This window comes from Vigna angularis, chromosome 1 (genome assembly GCF_016808095.1).
Source record: "Vigna angularis cultivar LongXiaoDou No.4 chromosome 1, ASM1680809v1, whole genome shotgun sequence".
NCBI classification, from domain to species: Eukaryota; Viridiplantae; Streptophyta; class Magnoliopsida; order Fabales; family Fabaceae; genus Vigna; species Vigna angularis.
The window spans coordinates 6,029,530-6,048,763 of NC_068970.1; the positions used below are offsets into that span (position 1 = coordinate 6,029,530).

General features: G+C 29.8%; 2 protein-coding genes across 5 annotated transcripts; one reads left to right on the forward strand and one right to left on the reverse strand.

Moving 5' to 3' along the window:
• Window positions 1–8,467: 8,467 nt before the first annotated feature.
• On the forward strand, window positions 8,468–13,277 carry LOC108322116 (protein ALTERED PHOSPHATE STARVATION RESPONSE 1). 4 transcript variants are annotated; one of them, XM_017554098.2, is made up of 5 exons: window positions 8,468–8,674; window positions 9,428–10,548; window positions 10,935–11,146; window positions 11,699–11,922; window positions 12,299–13,277. In XM_017554098.2, the coding sequence occupies exons 2-5, from the start codon at window positions 9,441–9,443 to the stop codon at window positions 12,993–12,995; spliced, it is 2,241 nt and encodes a 746-aa protein (XP_017409587.2). In that variant the 5' UTR covers window positions 8,468–8,674; window positions 9,428–9,440; the 3' UTR covers window positions 12,996–13,277. The 4 variants fall into 4 exon arrangements, with proteins under 4 accessions (XP_017409587.2, XP_052724227.1, XP_052724231.1 ...); XM_052868267.1 differs by having other exon boundaries at window positions 8,469–8,674; window positions 9,423–10,548; XM_052868271.1 differs by lacking the exon at window positions 8,468–8,674 and adding an exon at window positions 8,686–8,814 and having other exon boundaries at window positions 9,423–10,548.
• A 1,568-nt stretch (window positions 13,278–14,845) lies between these two features.
• On the reverse strand, window positions 14,846–18,923 carry LOC108322108 (mitochondrial outer membrane import complex protein METAXIN). Its single transcript, XM_017554088.2, has 6 exons — window positions 18,727–18,923; window positions 18,277–18,614; window positions 17,799–17,875; window positions 17,584–17,644; window positions 16,502–16,658; window positions 14,846–15,346 (listed from the first exon to the last, which is right to left on the reverse strand). The coding sequence occupies exons 1-6, from the start codon at window positions 18,869–18,871 to the stop codon at window positions 15,165–15,167; spliced, it is 960 nt and encodes a 319-aa protein (XP_017409577.1). The 5' UTR covers window positions 18,872–18,923; the 3' UTR covers window positions 14,846–15,164.
• Between the last annotated feature and the right edge of the window lie 311 nt (window positions 18,924–19,234).

Sequence of the window (19,234 nt, forward strand, 5' to 3'; positions counted from 1 at the left end):
AACTAATTTAACTGAAAAAAAAACATTGTTAATTATTTTTAAATAGAATTAAAATTCAATCATAATAAAATAATAAAATGAAAAACCGGAGTCATGCAGTTTGTCTAAAACTGTAGGGGTCAAAATCCACAAACGAAAGTTAGAAAATGTGGCTTTGTTAAAGGTAGGCATTAAAATTAGTGGCAGTACTGCACGTGGATAGTGAGTGGGCCACGTGACAATTGTTCAACATTGCGTAGTGCACAAGCGTCACCAATCCACCACCTTTTTCATGTAAATTTCTGCTTTCGTTGCTAAAAGACACAACATGGTCAACATGTCAAGATCAATCTGCACCATTATAAAAAAAATTAACAGTAGAACCTTTTCCTCTTTTTGGTGTTGAAAATTTTATATTTACGTTTTAAATATGAAAAATGAAAATTATTTTTAAAGTAATTTAAACTTAAATGCGAATGATAAATGGGTATATATTTAATTTAGTCCGACAAAAAAAGCATAGACTTATAATGGTGAGTGTGTCCTTTTATAAGATGGTGGAGTTGATATAAGTGTGTGGGATTAGAAGACTAGAATCCAATAAAAGTGATGTGTAGAGAGAAGCACGTCACGTAACATGGTGCATTATGCTGAATCAACTCTCCATTCTCATACCTCATCCATAATTATTTGTTCCACACTCGATAATGCTCCCTGCTTTTTATTCCCAACCAAACAACACTTTCACTTCACAATCACTGTCATCATATTAATATCACAGACACAGAACCAAAACCAATTCATATAATTGCTTCTTCACTGTTTTTTAGAAATCAAATTATAATTTCATCGCAAATTTTATCTTACAAACTAATTTTGTAAGATTGAATTAGGTATCAGAACTATGTTAAAGTTTATTCTAATAGTATTATTTTACTTATTATTGGACATTATCGAATTACCAATTAATGTTAACTTCACGCTCGATATATATATATATATATATATATATATATATATATATATATATATATATATATATATATATATATATATATATATATATATATATATATATATATATACCAAGAGGTGTGTTGGAACCCAATTTATAATATATAAGTAAACATCATCTTACAAACTGATTTTGTATGATTGAATTAAACTTAAAGTCCATTTTTTAACAGTGCCTAATTCACTATTTTTCTTTTTTTAGAAAAATAGAGATGATTATTTATGCACACATGCACTACTCACGTTGGAATGTGTTTAGTAAATTAACATGTTTTTACACTTTTATTCAAAAATAGATTACCATATATAATTAGTTCTTAATTTTTAATTTTATTAAATGTACAAAATAATTTTGCCAGTTTAATTTTTGTCATTAAGAAGATGTAGATGAAAAGAAAGAGTAAGAGTCACACCATTTCATTAATAAGAAAAATTCAAATAGTATAAGATTTTAACAAAAATAAAAAATATTTTAAACACTTAATAAAATAAAAGTATTTAATAAATACTCAATTAAGAATACATAAATTCAAAACTTATTTAAAGTTTAATTCAACCTTCAAAAATTATATCCGGAATATTTGATAATGTCAGCAATAATTTATGATTTAATTACAGTGTAAATGTAATATTGATTTTGCATGCTGAAATTATTTTTTAACAAAATAAACGTAGCTACCGTTTCAAAAAGTTGGGGTGTTGGTGATACAGCCCAGTGAAAGATAGAAAATTTGGGCCGGTGTGCAGATTGGCCGATTCGCTATTCAGGATTTATTGGGTTTTAAATGGTCTTTATTCAGAGGGTGTTACTTCCTGCACCCATCAATTTTTTTTTTCGGAATAGGAGTAGGTGTGTATCCTCCGAAAAAGTGAATAAGTGTCTTCTGGAAAATTCTTTTCCAGAAATGATCTAATGCCTTCCGGAAAATAAAATCTGGAATGATAGAGTGTAGAAAGTAATAGTCTTATTGAGAATGACACTCCTTTATAAAATATAAAATACCAACATGTATAAGTAAACATTATCATATACTTAAGGGGAAAGATACCATACTAAAAGAATTCATCCTCGAGAATAATACAAAGTTTCATATTATTTAAAAAGTATAAAGATAAAAGACCATAAATTCATTATTTTAAAATTTTGTATTTAAAATGATCTAAAATATTTTATGTGTAATTAAACTCATGTGTCGTATAATAAAACTCAACGAATCATATATATATATATATATATATATATATATATATATATATATATATATATATATATATATATATATATATATATATATATAAACCATTAGTGATATTTGTCAAAGTTGTTATTCCACTTTTTGATGGTGAAAATTGTGGTCTATAAGTGGTAAGAATGTAAACTTATCTAGGTACTCAATTTATAAGATGTTGTGGCTCAAATCAAAATGCACAAGAGAAAAAAAAATAAGGCAAAAGTAAAGTCATGCTTGTTTGCATATGTTTCACAAATGATTTTGGTATGTTTTAAGAATAAAAGAGTCTAAGACAAATAAAGAATACTCAAATAAATTGCTGAGAAAATTTTGGTGATGATGAAGTGATACATGTCTTGAAAAGATCAAGGATATTTCCAACAAGTTTTCAATGAACTAAACAAATTAGATACTTTTAAAATATGAATTGGGAATGAAGAACAATTTCAATTAAAATCATTTATGTATCAAATTAATTTTTAAAGTCTTATATGTTCTTAAGATTACTCAAAATCGATTAAATGTCTTTCAAATATTTGAAAAATATTATAAGATATTCTTTGCAAATAAATTTTGTGTGATTAAATATTAATAACCTAAAATTATTCAAAGTTTATAAAAAAGACGAAAGATCTGTTTTGGATTTGATGGAGAAGTAATTGACTACAAATGAAGAAAATAAAAAGAAATAATAAAAGAAAAGTGAATATCTCTTCAAGAAATTACATGTCTAAGTGAAGAAAATAAATGAAAGTCCGCAATCTAATATTCATTAAATATTCACTATCACTGCCATTAATTTACCTTTGACAAAGAAGATGATGTTGGTAAATAAGAATTACAATGAAAAATGTCAAATTGAAAAAATATGTGATCCCACGTAAGAAAGAGAAAAAACAGAAAAGGAAAAAGTTAAGTACCAAAGAAGGAGAATAAATATGAAAATTTAAAGTTCAAATAGATAGATATTAAGTAAGGAGGAATGCTAAAAATATTTACTTACCATCCTTCTTGTTTAAATTAGTTTTTAGAATATATTTCAGTTTTAAAAGTTTTTTTTTCAATTTTAAAAATTAGTTATTATTTTAGATTATGATTGAGATATTGTAAATATTTTATATTTGATATTATATTTCATTTTACTTTATATACAAAGTAGGTGAATAAAATATAACAATAAGTTCCTTTATATAACATATATGTTATATAAGTTATATATCTTATATCTTTATAACTCCTAAAAATTTCTAACAATGACAATGTGGATGGATAAGACAACTTTTTGTTATCCCATCACATTTATCATCATTTGAAGTAAAACTGTCGTTCAGATATTCAACATGAACAAAACTTTTATTCACATTTTTTTTATTATTTTAATATCAATTAATTAATATTTATAAAAAGTCTCTAAAAATTATATCAAAAGAACATATTCAATGTCAAATATTTAGAGATAAATGATAATTGTATAAATTTTAAAACAAAGTAGCAAATGAAATTTTGATAAAAAAAGTTATATAAAATTTTAGAGTAATTACACATAAATGAGATTTCATAAAGACCAAAACATCTATTGATTTTAAAAACATTAATGATACAAAATTGATAGAGTTAAAAATCTTTAAAAAATATATATAAAATTAAGTTTAAAAGTATTTTAATTTTTTTTTATTTTCTTTCTCTAAATTACAATCAAATCTTATTTTTATACATTAATAAATATTATAATTCGCATATAGAAAAAAAGATTAAACTAATAATAACTCAAACTTAGACTTAAATATTTCATTTTTTAAATGTAATGATATTAAATTGTTATATTATAATAAATAAAACATTTTTTGTTATAAAATTACATTTATGAGAATGGATTAGAAAATAAAAATAATTAATAAAAGTAATTAAATAAAAAATCATTAAAACAATATGCTTAATGATAAAAAACAATAAATAAAAATATTCAAAAAAGTAAAACTGAAATATGTGTTACAAAGGATTTGATACATCATTAAATTAAATGAAAATTGCACAAATAAATATATATATATATATATATATATATATATATATATATATATATATATATAATTAAGCGCATGATAAAATAGAAAACACGTTAAAGATTTGAGAAAAAAAAATAGATATTGAACTAGTTAACTATTGAGAGATATTAAAAATTGTTTGAGAAAAAGAGAGTCTACAAATCAAACAAAAATTAACGCGCCTACGCCTGTTTTTCAGTTTTTCAGTTGGTACATTTTAACAATGTGTAACGGATTTTAGTAGACAAAAATACCCTTATATATCATGGATTCTAAGTTTTAAGGTTAAGGGTATTTTAATAATTTTCATTCTCAAAACTTAAAAAAAAAAAAAAAAAAAACCCAAACCCTTACTCACCTCTCTCATTCCTCTCAATTCTTTCTCTTTCATCTCTCTCACTCCAACCTTTTCTCTGTCATCCATACTATAGTTCCAATTGAAAAAATCAGAAACATTTGTCTTTAAACAATTTGCCTTTGTAAAGAGTTGAGTCATTAACATATTCATCTTCAGGCAAAGGTTCATTTAAGATCTCTTCAATTTCACCATCTTCATTAACCTCTCTAATTTCATTGTCTGCATATGTTGAATCATCATCTCTAGAAAAACCCTCCCTCCAGGTCAATTACCAATTCTTTTGGATGTCATTATGTTTGTGAAAATTAGATAAAATTATATACGACAAAAATTATAAAATGAAAACTCATTATAAAGTCATTTTTTGTAAGAAATTGTTTAACAATGAGTGTTTCTGATTTTTTCCAGGCCAATTACCAATTCTTTTGATGTCATTATGCTTCTGAAAATTAGATAAAATTAGATAAGACAAAAATTATAAAATCATTTTTTGTAAGAAATTGTTTAACAACGAGTATTTCTGATTTTTTTCAGGTCAATTACCAATTCCTTTATGTTTGTGAAAATTGGATAAAATTAGATAAGACAAAAATTATAAGATGAAAACTCATTATAAAATCATTTTTTTGTAAGATTGTTTAACGGCAAGTGTTTTTGATTTTTTCAATTGGGGCTACAGTAGAATGACAGAGAAAAGATTGGAGTGAGAAAGATAAAAGAGAAAGGGTTGAGAGAAATTTTTGATTTTTTCAATTGGGGCTACAGTAGGGATGACAGAGAAAAGATTAGAGTGAGAAAGATGAAAGAGAAAGGATTGAGAGGAATGAGAGAGGTCAGTAAGGGTTTGGGGGTTTCTTTTTTTTTTAAGTTTTGAGAATGAAAATTATTAAAATACCCTTCACCTTAAAACTTAGAGATTTGAGAAAAAAAATAGATATTGAACTAGTTAACTATTGAGAGATATTAAAAATTGTTTGAGAAAAAGAGAGTCTACAAATCAAACAAAAATTAAAATTAAATAGAACCAATATAGTTTTTATATTATTTAGTAAATGAAACGCTGTTAAACACTTTAAATTAAGAGAGTCAAACATAAAAAATTAAAAATTAAAAAAAAATAAAAATAATTAAATATGATGCATAACAATTATTTAAATATAATGAAATTAATTATTACGGAAATAATATATATATATATATATATATATATATATATAATATTTAATATAGTATTAATATTTTGATAGTTTAAACCGTGGACAAGATAAATATTAAAACGTACAAAAACAAACCATCTCATAACTTATCAAGACAAGTCTTAGTGAGCACTATCCAATATTTAATGTTTTTAATGATTTTTTTAATTATTTTAAAAGAATATCTCTATAAAATTTTCAAAGTATTACTTTATTTATAAAAAAAATGAACACATATTAAAGAAAATGAATAATTATAATAACAAGAATAATATTTATGACGAGTGAAGGTCCATCTAAAAGCGTGACCAGGATTGCAGTAACTATATACGAAAAAAAAAAATTAGATAAGGATTGCAGTCATGTGATTATGTTGGTGTGGGAGTGGGATTGAAGCATGTGTGGTGTAACGTTATATAGAATCTTTGTCGTTCCTTCTGTTGCGGCGCTGACCTTTTATTCATTAGAGATGAACAAAAATCAAGGTACACGGATATTGCAACCTATTTATGTTCAAGCAGTCAAAATTAGAATAAGTACTGTTTCTGGTGATCAATTTCCTAGTACCAACATATAGGAGAAATTTTCTCCATACAAGAACAATATTTACTAATATCATTATTACTATTGATTATGAATACAATATCATAAGAAACTAAGAGAAGATGATGCAAAAAATTTGATATATTACTACTTTATAAAATATTTATGTGAAATAAAAACCTTTATCTCATTATGTTTGGTATTTTTTGTTTGGAAATAATCATTTCCAAATTACAGTCAAAACATTATTAAATAATTTTTTAAAACTAAAAATAGGTCAATGTAAATACTTGCAATATATAAAAACGAGATAAAATAAATAAGAATGATGTTGAAAAATAAATTAATTTTATTATTTGAAATTTATACAATTGTAGATTAAAATTATAAAATAACAAAGTCTGAAAACAATAAAATAACCAAAACTTTAAAATACATAGTATAAGTATAAAAAATTTACATGGTGTGAATCAATTCTGTCTTAATTCTTAACAGGTTCACAATTATAATTAACAAAAATTAATCCAAATAAACGTCTAATTGATGCATGTGAAACCTAATTGCACTTTTTTTTCATATTTATTCACACAATATATAACAAAAATTAATCCAAATAAACGTGTAATTGATGCATGTGAGACCTAATTGCACTTTTTTTTCATATTTATTCATACAATATAAAATTGAGGTTTTTGTAACAATAGTTTCAATAATATATTAGAAAACCTATATATAATGATACTTTGACAATATTTTTTTGACAACATTTTAACATTATCTACGTGTCATTCTGTAATTGATTCAAAATTATTCCACAACTAATAATAATAATTATAAATACCAACATAGACCAATCACAGAATAACACGTAAATAATGTTAAAATGTTGTTAAAAAAATGTTGAGAAAATATCATTATCCATAAAATAAAGAAAAGATTACGTTGGTATTTGAAATAAAGTTAACAATTAATAGTAATGATTCACCAAATGTATAGGTCTAGAAAATGCACTTGGTAAAGATTGTAAGATTGTTTTTTACATGTGTGATTGTGTGCATATAAATATGTAACACATGTTGGAGAAAAAATATGTCAAATATTTGTTGTCTCTTTTAACAGAGGTGTCAAAGACTCACTAGCGTGTATTTTATTTATAGGACATAATTATATATACGATTATATATAGAATTATAAACAATTATCTACATAAAGTTATAGACCTAAATGTTCTGTAACTAATTTCAAATTGTTAATTAGTATTGCAGTAGTTTTTATTTATTTTAGGCATTAAAACATTGAACTATATTTTAAATTAATAGTTACAAATAATTGTTTTAGTTTCCAAACGAATTGTCTTTAAAATTTACAAATGTCATAGAAGTATAATTGTTGGAAATCCGACATCGATTAAAGATAAAACCAATTCATAATTTATAAGTAGGTGTAAACCTCACCACCATAGATCAATTTTATTGGGTTGAGTCAGGTTTAAAGTTCACTTCTAACATGGTATGCTCATTTACAAGTGGGTGCAAACCGAATATCTTTGTATGAATTTTATTTTACTTTATTCATAAAAATATCATTAGATTTATTTATACAAAAATCAAGTTATTCTTATTATTTGTCATTTTTTATTTATTTTATGAAAAATATTCTTTGCAAATTTAATTACAAATTGTCATTTACTATTTTTTTCTTCTAAAATTTTACACATCAATCAACATAGTTATAATTCAACGAGTTAAACCACATTGACATAATTTCTTTTTAAACATGACTCTTTCATGGTTTGAAATTATTATTTTTTAATTTGGTCAGGCTCACTAGGTCATTGTTTTGAGTTCTACTAATTTATTTTAACACTAGAAATTTTAAAAATTATATTTAAGTTAAAAGTGATCGAAACCAAAAATTTAAAAATCTTAAAAACTAAAAGTCATTATAAACTGAACATTAATTATAATTTAAAAATATTTTGAAACCTACAACTATAGTATATTTGTCTTTGATTTAAAATAACTGAAAATTCAATTCAAAAGATAAGCAGAGTAGAGTTTTTTTCCCATTTCTATTGACATTTCCCATTTGTGGCAGTGAAGAAATTAAATACAACACGAAGGGCAGTGCACTTAGGTGTCACCTTTTCAGTCATTGCTCTTTAAACTGTTTCTTTTTGTGTTCCCCACACAATACTGTTTCTCTCTCTCATTCTAGTTCTGCATGTTTTGACCGTTGTTTTCTCAACGTCTCTCTCTCCCTCTCTCTCTCTCTCTCCCACACAGAGTTCAACGTCTCCATTGTGAGGTATGCTCCTCAGTTCAATGCTTCACACTGTTCATCTGTACACTTAATCAAACCCTCCTTAGCATTTTTTTGGTTCTGCATTTCTCAACTCTTCACAGCAAGAGAGTGAGTGAAGCTGCATTCAGTTTTTGGTGAAATCGGTACCTTCCATCTCTGGTGTCATATTTCCTCGTTGCAGATGTTCTTGACACCGTTTCTGCAATTTCCGTAATAGTATTTATGTAAATCTTTAACACCATTGTTTGCCCCCTAGTTTGTGATCTGAATAAGGTTTTTCCTCCTCTTCAGATGATTGAGGATTGTTTTAATGTCCACCCTTTATTAATTTCACTTCAAGACGTGTTTATGTTGAAAATATAGGGTGTTTATTTCTCACCTTTGCCCAAAACAAAGGTTCCCAAATAAAAAGTTCTATGCTTTATTATTGTCTCGGCATTGTGTCCAACGGAAAGCATAGAGGAATCTCCATTACTTGTTTCAATTGGTCAAATCTATATTTACATTGCTTGCCCTATTTAGTCTTGATAGCAAAGAAAAGCATCTAACTTTATTTACCCTGATGCATTTCTTTTGGTTATAATAATGTTGAATTTACTTTCTTATTGTTTTTTTTCACTCCAATTCAATTTTTATGGCATTCGATGTATATGTTGAATTTTCCTGTTTCTGTGGACAGATTTGCGATAGATAAAAATCTAAATCCTTTGATATTCATATTCATTTTAACGCAATCCTGATATATTCATAGGAAAGGCATAGAGAAGAGATGGGATGTTCTCAATCAAGGTTGGATGATGAAGAGGCAGTCAAGCTTTGCAAAGATAGAAAACGTTTCATCAAACAGGCTGTTGAGCAAAGAGCTCAATTTGCTACTGAGCATGTGGCATACATTCAGTGTCTGAAAAGGGTTTCAGCAGCACTGCTAGATTACTTTGAAGGCGATGAGTCGCACCATTTGCCGTTAGATTCATTCATAAGCCCACCTTCCACACCTGTGAAGAAAACCAGTCCTCTTAGCTTCATTCCCTTATCATCAAAATCCTTCAGCCCAACAACAATTGATTTTGATCCCAAATCAACTTTGAAGGTGAATTACTTAAGGCCGGGTGGTACTCCAGCAATTTCAGTTGAGGAAAGGCCTCAGTCGCCGGAAGTGGTTCGGGTCGAAACATATTATCCAATGCACCAGTTTGGCATTGATGATTTCTTTCCTATGCAATCCCCACCTGTGAATTCCTCAATTTTTGCTTATTCTCCCAATAATAGGCCTAATATCCCTCCTCCTTCACCTCAATCTTCCCTATGGGAATCATTTTGGAACCCTTTTTCAGCATTGGACTATTATGGTTACCCCAACCAAATTAGTTTTGGCCAGACTGGGATGGATAATGAGATCGGAGGACTGAGGCAGGTCCGAGAAGAAGAAGGAATACCAGACCTGGAACAAGATGGAACTGAACAAGAGGATTTTGATGAAAAGGGAAATGTAGCAGAAGTAAGAGGCAAAATTGATGTAAACTCGTCTAAAGAACAAGTCACGGTTGAAGATGTTGATGAACACAAGAAGGAAGTGGAGGGAACGGCTGCTGAAACTGGAACTGTGAATGAAGTCACAGAACAAGCCAATGGCGGTGAATGTTTACAGGTATCTAAAGCTCAAACTGCTGGTCAGGAAATGGAAACTGGTAATCAAGAAGCCAAGGAAGACACTCCTGGTTTTACTGTTTATGTAAACCAAAGACCAACAAGCATGGCTGAAGTGATAAGGGATCTTGAAGCTCAATTCACAACAATCTGCAATGCGGCTACTGATGTCTCCGCATTGTTAGAGGCCAAGAAAACTCAGAATCTGGCAGCACCAAATGAACTGTCAGGTTTGATGGAAGTATTCAATTTATATTTTGACTTTGTTTCAAGTATTATTGTTATGGCATGCTCCATTTCGGTATTCTGGTTTGTATGTCGAGCCTCAAGTTTCAATAATAACTTTCATATTTGCTCTGTTATGTTGTAGGAACCAAATATTTGGCAATGCTTGAGAACATTAATAACGTTTGATTTCTCAAGCTTGCAATTTTCTTTTCATTTCCCATTTCAAAAGTCAATCTACCATAATATAGAAAATGTATTTGCCTTGCATAGAAAAATAATGTTACTTGTTTCCAAGTTTTCATTTGATTTTTGTGCATCATTTTTCTTTCGCTCATACCTATTTGGGAAATTTTCAAGAATATAAATTTGACTTATTTTCCTTTTGCAGCATCAAAAATGTTGAACCCAATAGCACTGTTCCGCTCAGCTTCCTTACGAACATCCTCATCAAGAATTTTAGCGAATTCTTCAGACACTACGAATGAGGATTTCGAAGGCACCGATGATCCATCCGAGGAAGATTGTTTGTTTTCTGTTAGTCATCAGTCAACGTTAGACAGGTTATATGCGTGGGAGAAGAAACTCTACGAGGAAGTCAGGGTATATTACTGAATTTTTCATTTATTACTTAACATCTATCCTTGAACTATTATTAAACCCATATTCATTGTAAAATTATTTCAATAAAATTCTCAGATGACATGCTTTGGTAAAGATAATTGGTGCTTGAAATATAGCCTGTTAAAACTAATAACTCCTCCATCTGGTCGTCAATACAAATTTTCTAAACCTTTTACTGGCCATTGTTCAATTATCACTAAGCTGCTATGTAGAGAATCGTTTGGGTATGAAACAATAAGTATTCACTCATAATTTTTGTCAATCCATCTATAAACATTACATTTAAATAAGATTTCAAAGTACTTATTTAATGCCTCTAATTGACAAGTATACATTTTCCTATAGATGTTTAATAGGTATTTGAAAAGAAATCACAGTGGAGGCCTTTAATTTATTTAATTCAATAATTTTTTTCAATCTCTCATTTAGTTGAATTTTTTAGATGATTATTGTTAAAGGTCATGTTGCTTATGATTTTATACAATTTTATAATGGGAAACTTAATGCTATGCTCACTTTCTTCTCCAATAGTCTGGAGAACGTGTTCGAATTGCATATGAAAAAAAATGTCAGCAACTCAGGAATCATGATGTAAATGGAGAGGAACCCTCTTCCATTGATAAAACAAGGGCAGCCATTAGAGATCTACATACCCAGATAACAGTTTCAATACACTCAGTTGAATCTATTTCCAGGAGAATTGAAACTCTAAGGGATGAGGAGTTGCATCCCCAGCTGTTTGAACTGGTGCAAGGGTACGTATAAAACTCACTTCTGCCACAATTCAAAGGATTTTCACTGTGAATATTCCAATTTGTCCTGTATGTTCATTCTCTATGCTAATAATGCTAGTCTTTGTCTGGTAATAGTACAGTTAGTTAGAGTTAAAAAGTTCTACTTATAATTAATTTTACGATACTCTGTATATTAGAGCTCTCAAGTTTACCGAGCATGTACTTAACTTTGTCTATGCAGTAGTAGGCCATAAGATTATAAATCCATTTTTATGTAAAAACTTTGATCACGGGCTCGTATGGCTATGCATACAAGAACGCTTTTTGTGCAACGTATCAAATGCATGTAATTACAAATAAAGTATCTTGTATGCTGATTTAACGTACAAACTAACAGGCTTGCCAAGATGTGGAAAGTGATGGCAGAATGCCATCAGGCACAGCAGAGAACCTTAGATGAAGCCAAGATTCTTCTTGTTGACACTGATGCGAGAAAACAGTGTGCCAAATCACTAACTGATCGACAAAGGCTTGCTCGTTCTGTCTCCAGTCTTGAAACTGAACTGAGACATTGGCGAAACACCTTTGCATCGTGGATCAGTTCTCAAAGATCATATATCCATGGTCTAACTGGCTGGCTTCTAAGGTGTGTGAGATGTGAGCATGATCCATCAAAGCTAGCATGCTCTCCTCGTAGGTCTAGTGGCACTCATCCATTATTTGGACTTTGTGTTCAGTGGTCAAGGCGTCTAGATGTCCTTCAAGAAACTGCAGTACTTGATGGCATAGACTATTTTGCAGCAGGAATAGGGTCCTTCTATGTACAACAATCAAGAGAAGAAACTCGAAGAAATCAAGTTGGATCAAAAGAACACGATGAGAATATGAAAATGGTGGAAGTTTGTCATGTTGAAGAAGTGATGAGTACTGAGAAATTGGCTGAAGTTGCTATTGAGGTGCTCTGTGCTGGTATGTCAACTGCTATGAGCTCAATGGCAGAGTTTTCTGTTGATTATGCTGAGGGATACAATGAAATTGTTAAGAAATGGGAGAATGTGAACTTGCAGCAGATTTCTTGTGGAACTGATACATAGATATAGATAGAGGTGGCTTACATTTTTTTATTCATTTAAATAGTTTAGCAAGGGGTTTCAGTGGAAGGATAAATTTAGATGAAAGGAAAAGGGGAGGGAAAAATTTTATGCCAATCTCTCACCACTGTTAGACAATTTTTGTAGTTTGGAGAGGGGAATGAGAATTTTCAATGTAATGCTCAAGATCGACCCTCTTTTTTTTAAGATTTTAAGAACATTTTGAAGTTCTCTAATTTGGGGATCTTAAATACTCAAACAAGAGAGGAAAGTTATTATAGTTAAGTTCGTTTGCTTTCCTACTTTTGGTTTTAAAAAACAGTTTTCTAAACTACTTTCACATTGTAGATTTAGTTTCTCTTGAGCGAAGTTGTAATTTAAAGTATTATAAAAGGGAATCTGAATAATAAGTTCGAATGCTAACTAAGTTATCCACTGAATATGTCTTCTTAAACTCAATTCATACGGAACTCAATCCAGGAATGTCTGGATTTGGTGTTGTTATTAGGGGATTTAAACTCTCTTTAGGTTGTTGAATATGTTGGTCCTTGAAGTATTACTACTAACCCACATGCAGACGTCAAAGCAATTTATCATGAACGGTGTTTAGAGGTTTAGAGGTTTATGACAATTGATTTGTTAATTTGACTCCTCTGTCTTTGTCTTTCATCTTAAAAGGTGTTTTCGATCACTCACCCTAGTGCAGTTTTTTGTTAGAAGTATAATATCGTTTCTGCATATACAGAGACTGAGGTCTCCTTTTTTCTACATAACGCTAAAGCAATTTCATATTTGGTTAGAAGGGAGTGAAATCCCTTGTTTCTCTGCAATATCTGCAAAGTCATTGTTTTGCAGATTCTATATAGAGTTACTATTGCGATATCTCATTAGCTGTCGGGCTTATGCTGTTTTCATATCTCATTTAAAGAAAAAGTTTATTCATATCAGTTTTGATCCAATGACTCACCAACCCTGACTTTGTTTCCGGCTTTCTGGATTTGGCTGATCTAGTTATGGAAATTCCAGTTCTGCTGGTTATAATAACTCCGATCTAGCCATGAAAACTTCAGTGAAATAGGAAGGTTTGGAGGACCAAAGTCTAACAATTTTGACAATCCTAGTTCAAGTCGATGAATAGGAAGTTTCAGTGGTCTTTGGAGATGGTGAAGGCTACTAAAAGAAGATGATGGGAATCTTGCAGAACGAGAAATACATGGAGATGGAGAAGGAAGTGCATATTAAGAAGGCGACATGTAAAAGGAGTGGATTAAACACGTCAATGAAATATATTCTAGTTCATCAAAACTTCATGGCATTTAAGTCAAATTAACATAAATGACTTATTTATTATATATTTAAAAAGAAGATCTACTTAAAATTACTTAAAGTCTGAAAACTGAATTGAGATTCTAAAAACTTTAACCATTAACAAAAGATACAACCCAAAAGTTGAAAATTCAACACTTAAACGAGCATACAAAGTGGACTTCGGGTCATAATAACGAAGAGTAACAAAGAGCGTTAGCAATACTTTCTTTCAGACACATGTACACAAAATTGTGAATGCTGCTTTTGCATTTAAAACAGATCAAGTTCATCATTCATTTTTGCATGATCAATTAATAAAATTTCAAGAGAAAATGAAGGAGAGAACAACAAAATTGTGCCTATTTTTATTGATAACAGATTATTATTGGTAATAGATTTTAATTTAATAAATTTTATCTCAACAAAATAAAAGAAAATAAATAAATAAATTTATTTGAAACGGGTAAATTTTAATTTTTTTTTTCAAATTTCTATTTAGACCCACGAACCAATCTGTTTATTGTGGACCTTTAGAAAACAATACAAGCCTACGAAAGTATTTTTGATAATATTATCAAATCAATTGAACATGCGGATTTCACAAATCTAGCCTAATAAAAGAGCCGTACGCTTATCCACCCCTTGGCATCATTCATTTCCGACAACTCAATAGACAATGGCAACTTCCCATTATCAATCTGTTTAACACTCGTGTATACAACAATGGGCCTCATAACTAGAAAATTATAATGAATGGTAATTTTCCAATTTTGCATGCTAACAAAGTAGGAGATACTTGTTTTATTAAGGTTGGTGGCAGCTTTGTCTTTGTCATTGAAGAAAGATATACGAACAAAGGCAATTTCATTCATCGTAATCAAGACCACCATCATCTAACTCCAGTTCAGCATCATCATACGTTGTCATTAGTGTGAGGAACACAACAACTGCAACCAACTGTGCTACCACAAAATATTTGGCCTTCCTTTTGAAGGTTTTCTCCTCCTGTGTTTTCTCCTTTTTGGGTTTATTCTTAGGCTTCGAACCTAATTAAAAAAAAATAACAAATCAAGCTTTTTGAAGAATAACAGGACATGAGAGTTTAAATTAGCAAATAGACATTTTCACATAATTATTAATTTACTGTATAATGATAATACATTTTTTTCCCATGATCTATATATGACCACATGATGAAATTTAAAAGGCAGACCAAGATATAGGAATTAGGAGACAATTACTAAGAGCCTTATTTTTAATTGAATTTTAGTTCCCATAAAAGAAACTTCATTCTCTTTGGGACGAAAACCAAAGAACTGTTCTTATAAAAAATAAAATTAAAATCGTTAATTTTACATTGACTAAAAATATATTTAAACTTTTTGTTTTATCACACAAAAGCACAAGATGAGGTAACATGGTCGCAAATCTAATCTAAGGAAACATCGGTCAAGTCAATCTCAATTGTTATTTTTTACACAGCGAACTGAACACCAATCTAACCATATCATATGCAATGTTCTACGAGCAGTGATGAACGCATGTTTGAAATATAATTTAAAAATTAAACAATTATTTCTTCATTCAATGATGTAATAGATGTTTGAGTTAATTTATATATTATAAAATGAGAATAATTAACTTACTATAGATCCAAGGGTGGAATTTATTTTATCATTAACATGAAATCATTACTTAAAAATAAAATTTGAATTTAATTTAAATATGTAACAATAACAGTAGATATAGAACATGGATTCAGTTAATTGATCGATGACACAACGGCATGGATTTGAAGGGAAAAGGAATTTACACAAGATTGGAACATAGCGTTTGTTTCACTCGAGTGTACCAGATTTTTATATAATAGTGAAAAGAAATAACAAGTTAGCAGGAAATTTCATCTTAAAAAACGCTGAAAGATTGACATTATTTTATTTGTTAATTTCACCTATCCCATAATTCTCGTGTCAATGGAAATCTATGAATTTCAGAATACTCCAACCCATGTATAGAATTTTGTTAATAACCTGGAAAACAGAGATGTTTTTTTATACTACCCCACCAATTAGAGAGAGGGAGAAGGATTCTGTTTTAGTTATCTATACCCCTTCCCCTCCATAAAAAGGTATGCCTCTCCAAGAAATCTCATCAAACAAAGCTGAAGTGTCAAATTACAAAGTCCATAACATATCATGTACCTGATTGACTTCTGGAAGCATATGATGATGAACCAGCATGAAATTGTGGAACAGAGGATGGAGATGGAGCAGCTTCTAGAATCTCTGTTTGACGTTGTTGCACATACCTAAGCAAATTAGCATGCTCTGAAAGCTTGATTCGCAGAACTGAAGATTCCTGATGGTACAACAATGAAAGATGTGGGGCTTAAAGTTTTCTCAAAACAACTGTCTCTGAGTGATTCTAATAAGCAACCAGACTAAAAGGAAAAAGTAAAAAATTATATATCTGACCTTACTTAAGAAAGGCCAGGAATCTCATAGGTAGAAGAATGTAAGGAAACCTAGTACATAAGCTTACAAGGCTTTTGTGTCAAAGATTAGTTTATTGCCTAATATCGGATTAGGATTATAAAACATGTTTCTCCATAAGAAAACCAGGAATCCCAAATCTGCAATCTCTCATTTGCTCAGCCATCTCACTATAACAAGTCAAAGTTACAAGTTGTCCACCTAGTGCACTTCATTGCAATTATTATATTATTTCTAAGTCTATTGTTATACAAACTCCCATGCTTCTTACACCAAAGAGGTAAAGAGAAGTATTTATGATCATAAAGCCCCAAATACACCACATCACAGCATAAAACATCTCTTACTATTAGTAGGTCTAACAAGAATGGTGAAATTGACGATGGCTGTTTATTTCCAAATATGGAACCGATTTTAGCCAGATTTAATACTCTTATTTTTAGGATAAAATCTTTTAAATATCGACTACAATTCCTTGAGAACAATCTTAGTCAATCGTCATTCAATCTGCCAAATGCATATAAACATTTACAAACACTTCATACTTTCATATCCCTCTTTCGCCTAACTATTAGACTAAAGTGCTACATTGCTTCTATAGAATGCCAAAAACATTTATTCTTATATTGAGAATCTAACCACATTTATGATAGTTTCAAAGTGTAAAATGTAACCTCCATAACAATCCTTGTCCAATTTAATTGGCCAGTATAAACCAAGCTGCCACTAGAGTATCCATAACCATCTCAAAACAAACAATAGAAACACTGTTAATTGATATTAATACTTACAGGTAAAGTTTGAAGAACAACTAGTCCATGTGCAAGAAAAATAGCATCTAAGCTTGATGGCCTGGATAAACCAAATAAAGCATATGAATACATCACCTGGAGGTGGAAGTTAATAAATTCTCTAAAAATGAAAAACAAACCAAAGTCTCCCCACAAAATGCTCTAACAAAATATAAGCTTACGACTTCATGTACAGCTCAACCCGAGAAAATCACCTGTTTTCATGTAAGTAATTCTGTTCGCCTAAGTAAGTAGACAAGGCATCATATCCAGAGTTTGCTCTCTCGTAAATCTGTCCATCACTAATAACTAAGCATAGATGCCAAATTAAAGAGAAAATCACGCAAAATAATAAATCTGCTTACTAACATAATCACACAAACGAAGGAAACCCTATACTTTGGGTCAAACATGATCAAGACCCTTATGCTGTCATATTGACGAATTACTTCCTCAAAATTTCATAAAAAAAAAAAACAATACATTTGGATTTAGTCCCTCTTACCTTTAAAATGTATTCTTATGGAGGAGAGGCCAAATCAACATTTTTTAAAGTTTAATGACCAAATTCATTGATATGAAACAATACGGACCATGATCATGTTTGGTCGGAAGTATAGAGACCAAAAACACAAATTTCCCAAATATGAAATTAACGAACGTAGTTACATAAGGAAAGAAAAATAAACTGACCTCTTCTTTCTTTACTTCAGCATTGTCATTAGTAATCCCATGTTTCAGCTTTACCCAATGAGCTTTCTTCCAATATAGAATCTTCCCCAATGGCCATGGAAGATCAGAGTAATAGATGCTATAAGCAGAGGAACCTTCACCCCCTAACCAGAGTTCATAGGCAAGTGCATCAGCAAGCCAAGTGGTGAGAATTGCTTTGGTTGAAATCCACTCAGGGACTGTAGAAAACCCACTGTCCAAATCAACAACCCCAACATCTTTCTTCAAGCACTCAACGATACCCTCTCTCTCGTTGTTATAAGCCACACAGTCACCAAACTCAAAGTAGGGAATTTGATCTAAACAAAACAAAAAGTGCATAACCATAAGCAAACAAAGTAAAAAATGAATAAAAATATGAGATGGAAATGTGAAACCATAATCCTGAGAGAGATTACAAAAGGGGTTTACCGGTATGAGGGTTATTGAGGTGGAAATCCAAGTGGAAGGGAATTTTAGCGAATTTGAGATAGATATATGCAGAGAGACATTCAGGGCAACCAGTTGGAAGACCAAAACATGGCTTACGCACCACCAGAGTGTTAAATTCCGCCATACATCAAAATCAAATATTCCTCCGGGTTTAGCTTAGGGTTCATGTCCCTGCTTTTGTGTCTCATTTATTTATTTCTTTTCATTTTCTTTTAAATGGGCCTGTTTTTGAAAACATGGGCCTGTTTTTAAAAAATGGATTTTGCTTTTGTTTTTCAATAAGTTGTAAAAACAAGAGACTTTACTTAAAATTAAATTTATAAATAATAAGAGTATTTTTTTTTTATGTGTGATAACATAAAAAGTTATATTAGTTAGTTAAAAATAGGTTTAATTGCTTTTTTTTGTCATGGTTTAGGTGGAGGTGTCAAATTTGTTCTTCTTTTTAAAAAAGTTTCAATTTCGTCTAAATGTGGTTTAAAAGTTT

Coding starts and splice junctions, on each gene's coding strand:
- LOC108322108 (XM_017554088.2), bottom strand. CDS start 18,871: ATGGCGGAATTTAACACTCTGGTGGTGCGTAAGCCATGTTTTGGTCTT. Junction 16,659..17,583: donor TTGTTCTTCAAACTTTACCT/GTAAGTATTAAT, acceptor TTGTACCATCAG/GAATCTTCAGTTCTGCGAAT. Junction 15,347..16,501: donor TGCTTCCAGAAGTCAATCAG/GTACATGATATG, acceptor TTTTTTAATTAG/GTTCGAAGCCTAAGAATAAA.
- LOC108322116 (XM_017554098.2), top strand. CDS start 9,441: ATGGGATGTTCTCAATCAAGGTTGGATGATGAAGAGGCAGTCAAGCTT. Junction 10,549..10,934: donor AGCACCAAATGAACTGTCAG/GTTTGATGGAAG, acceptor TTCCTTTTGCAG/CATCAAAAATGTTGAACCCA. Junction 11,923..12,298: donor CTGTTTGAACTGGTGCAAGG/GTACGTATAAAA, acceptor ACAAACTAACAG/GCTTGCCAAGATGTGGAAAG.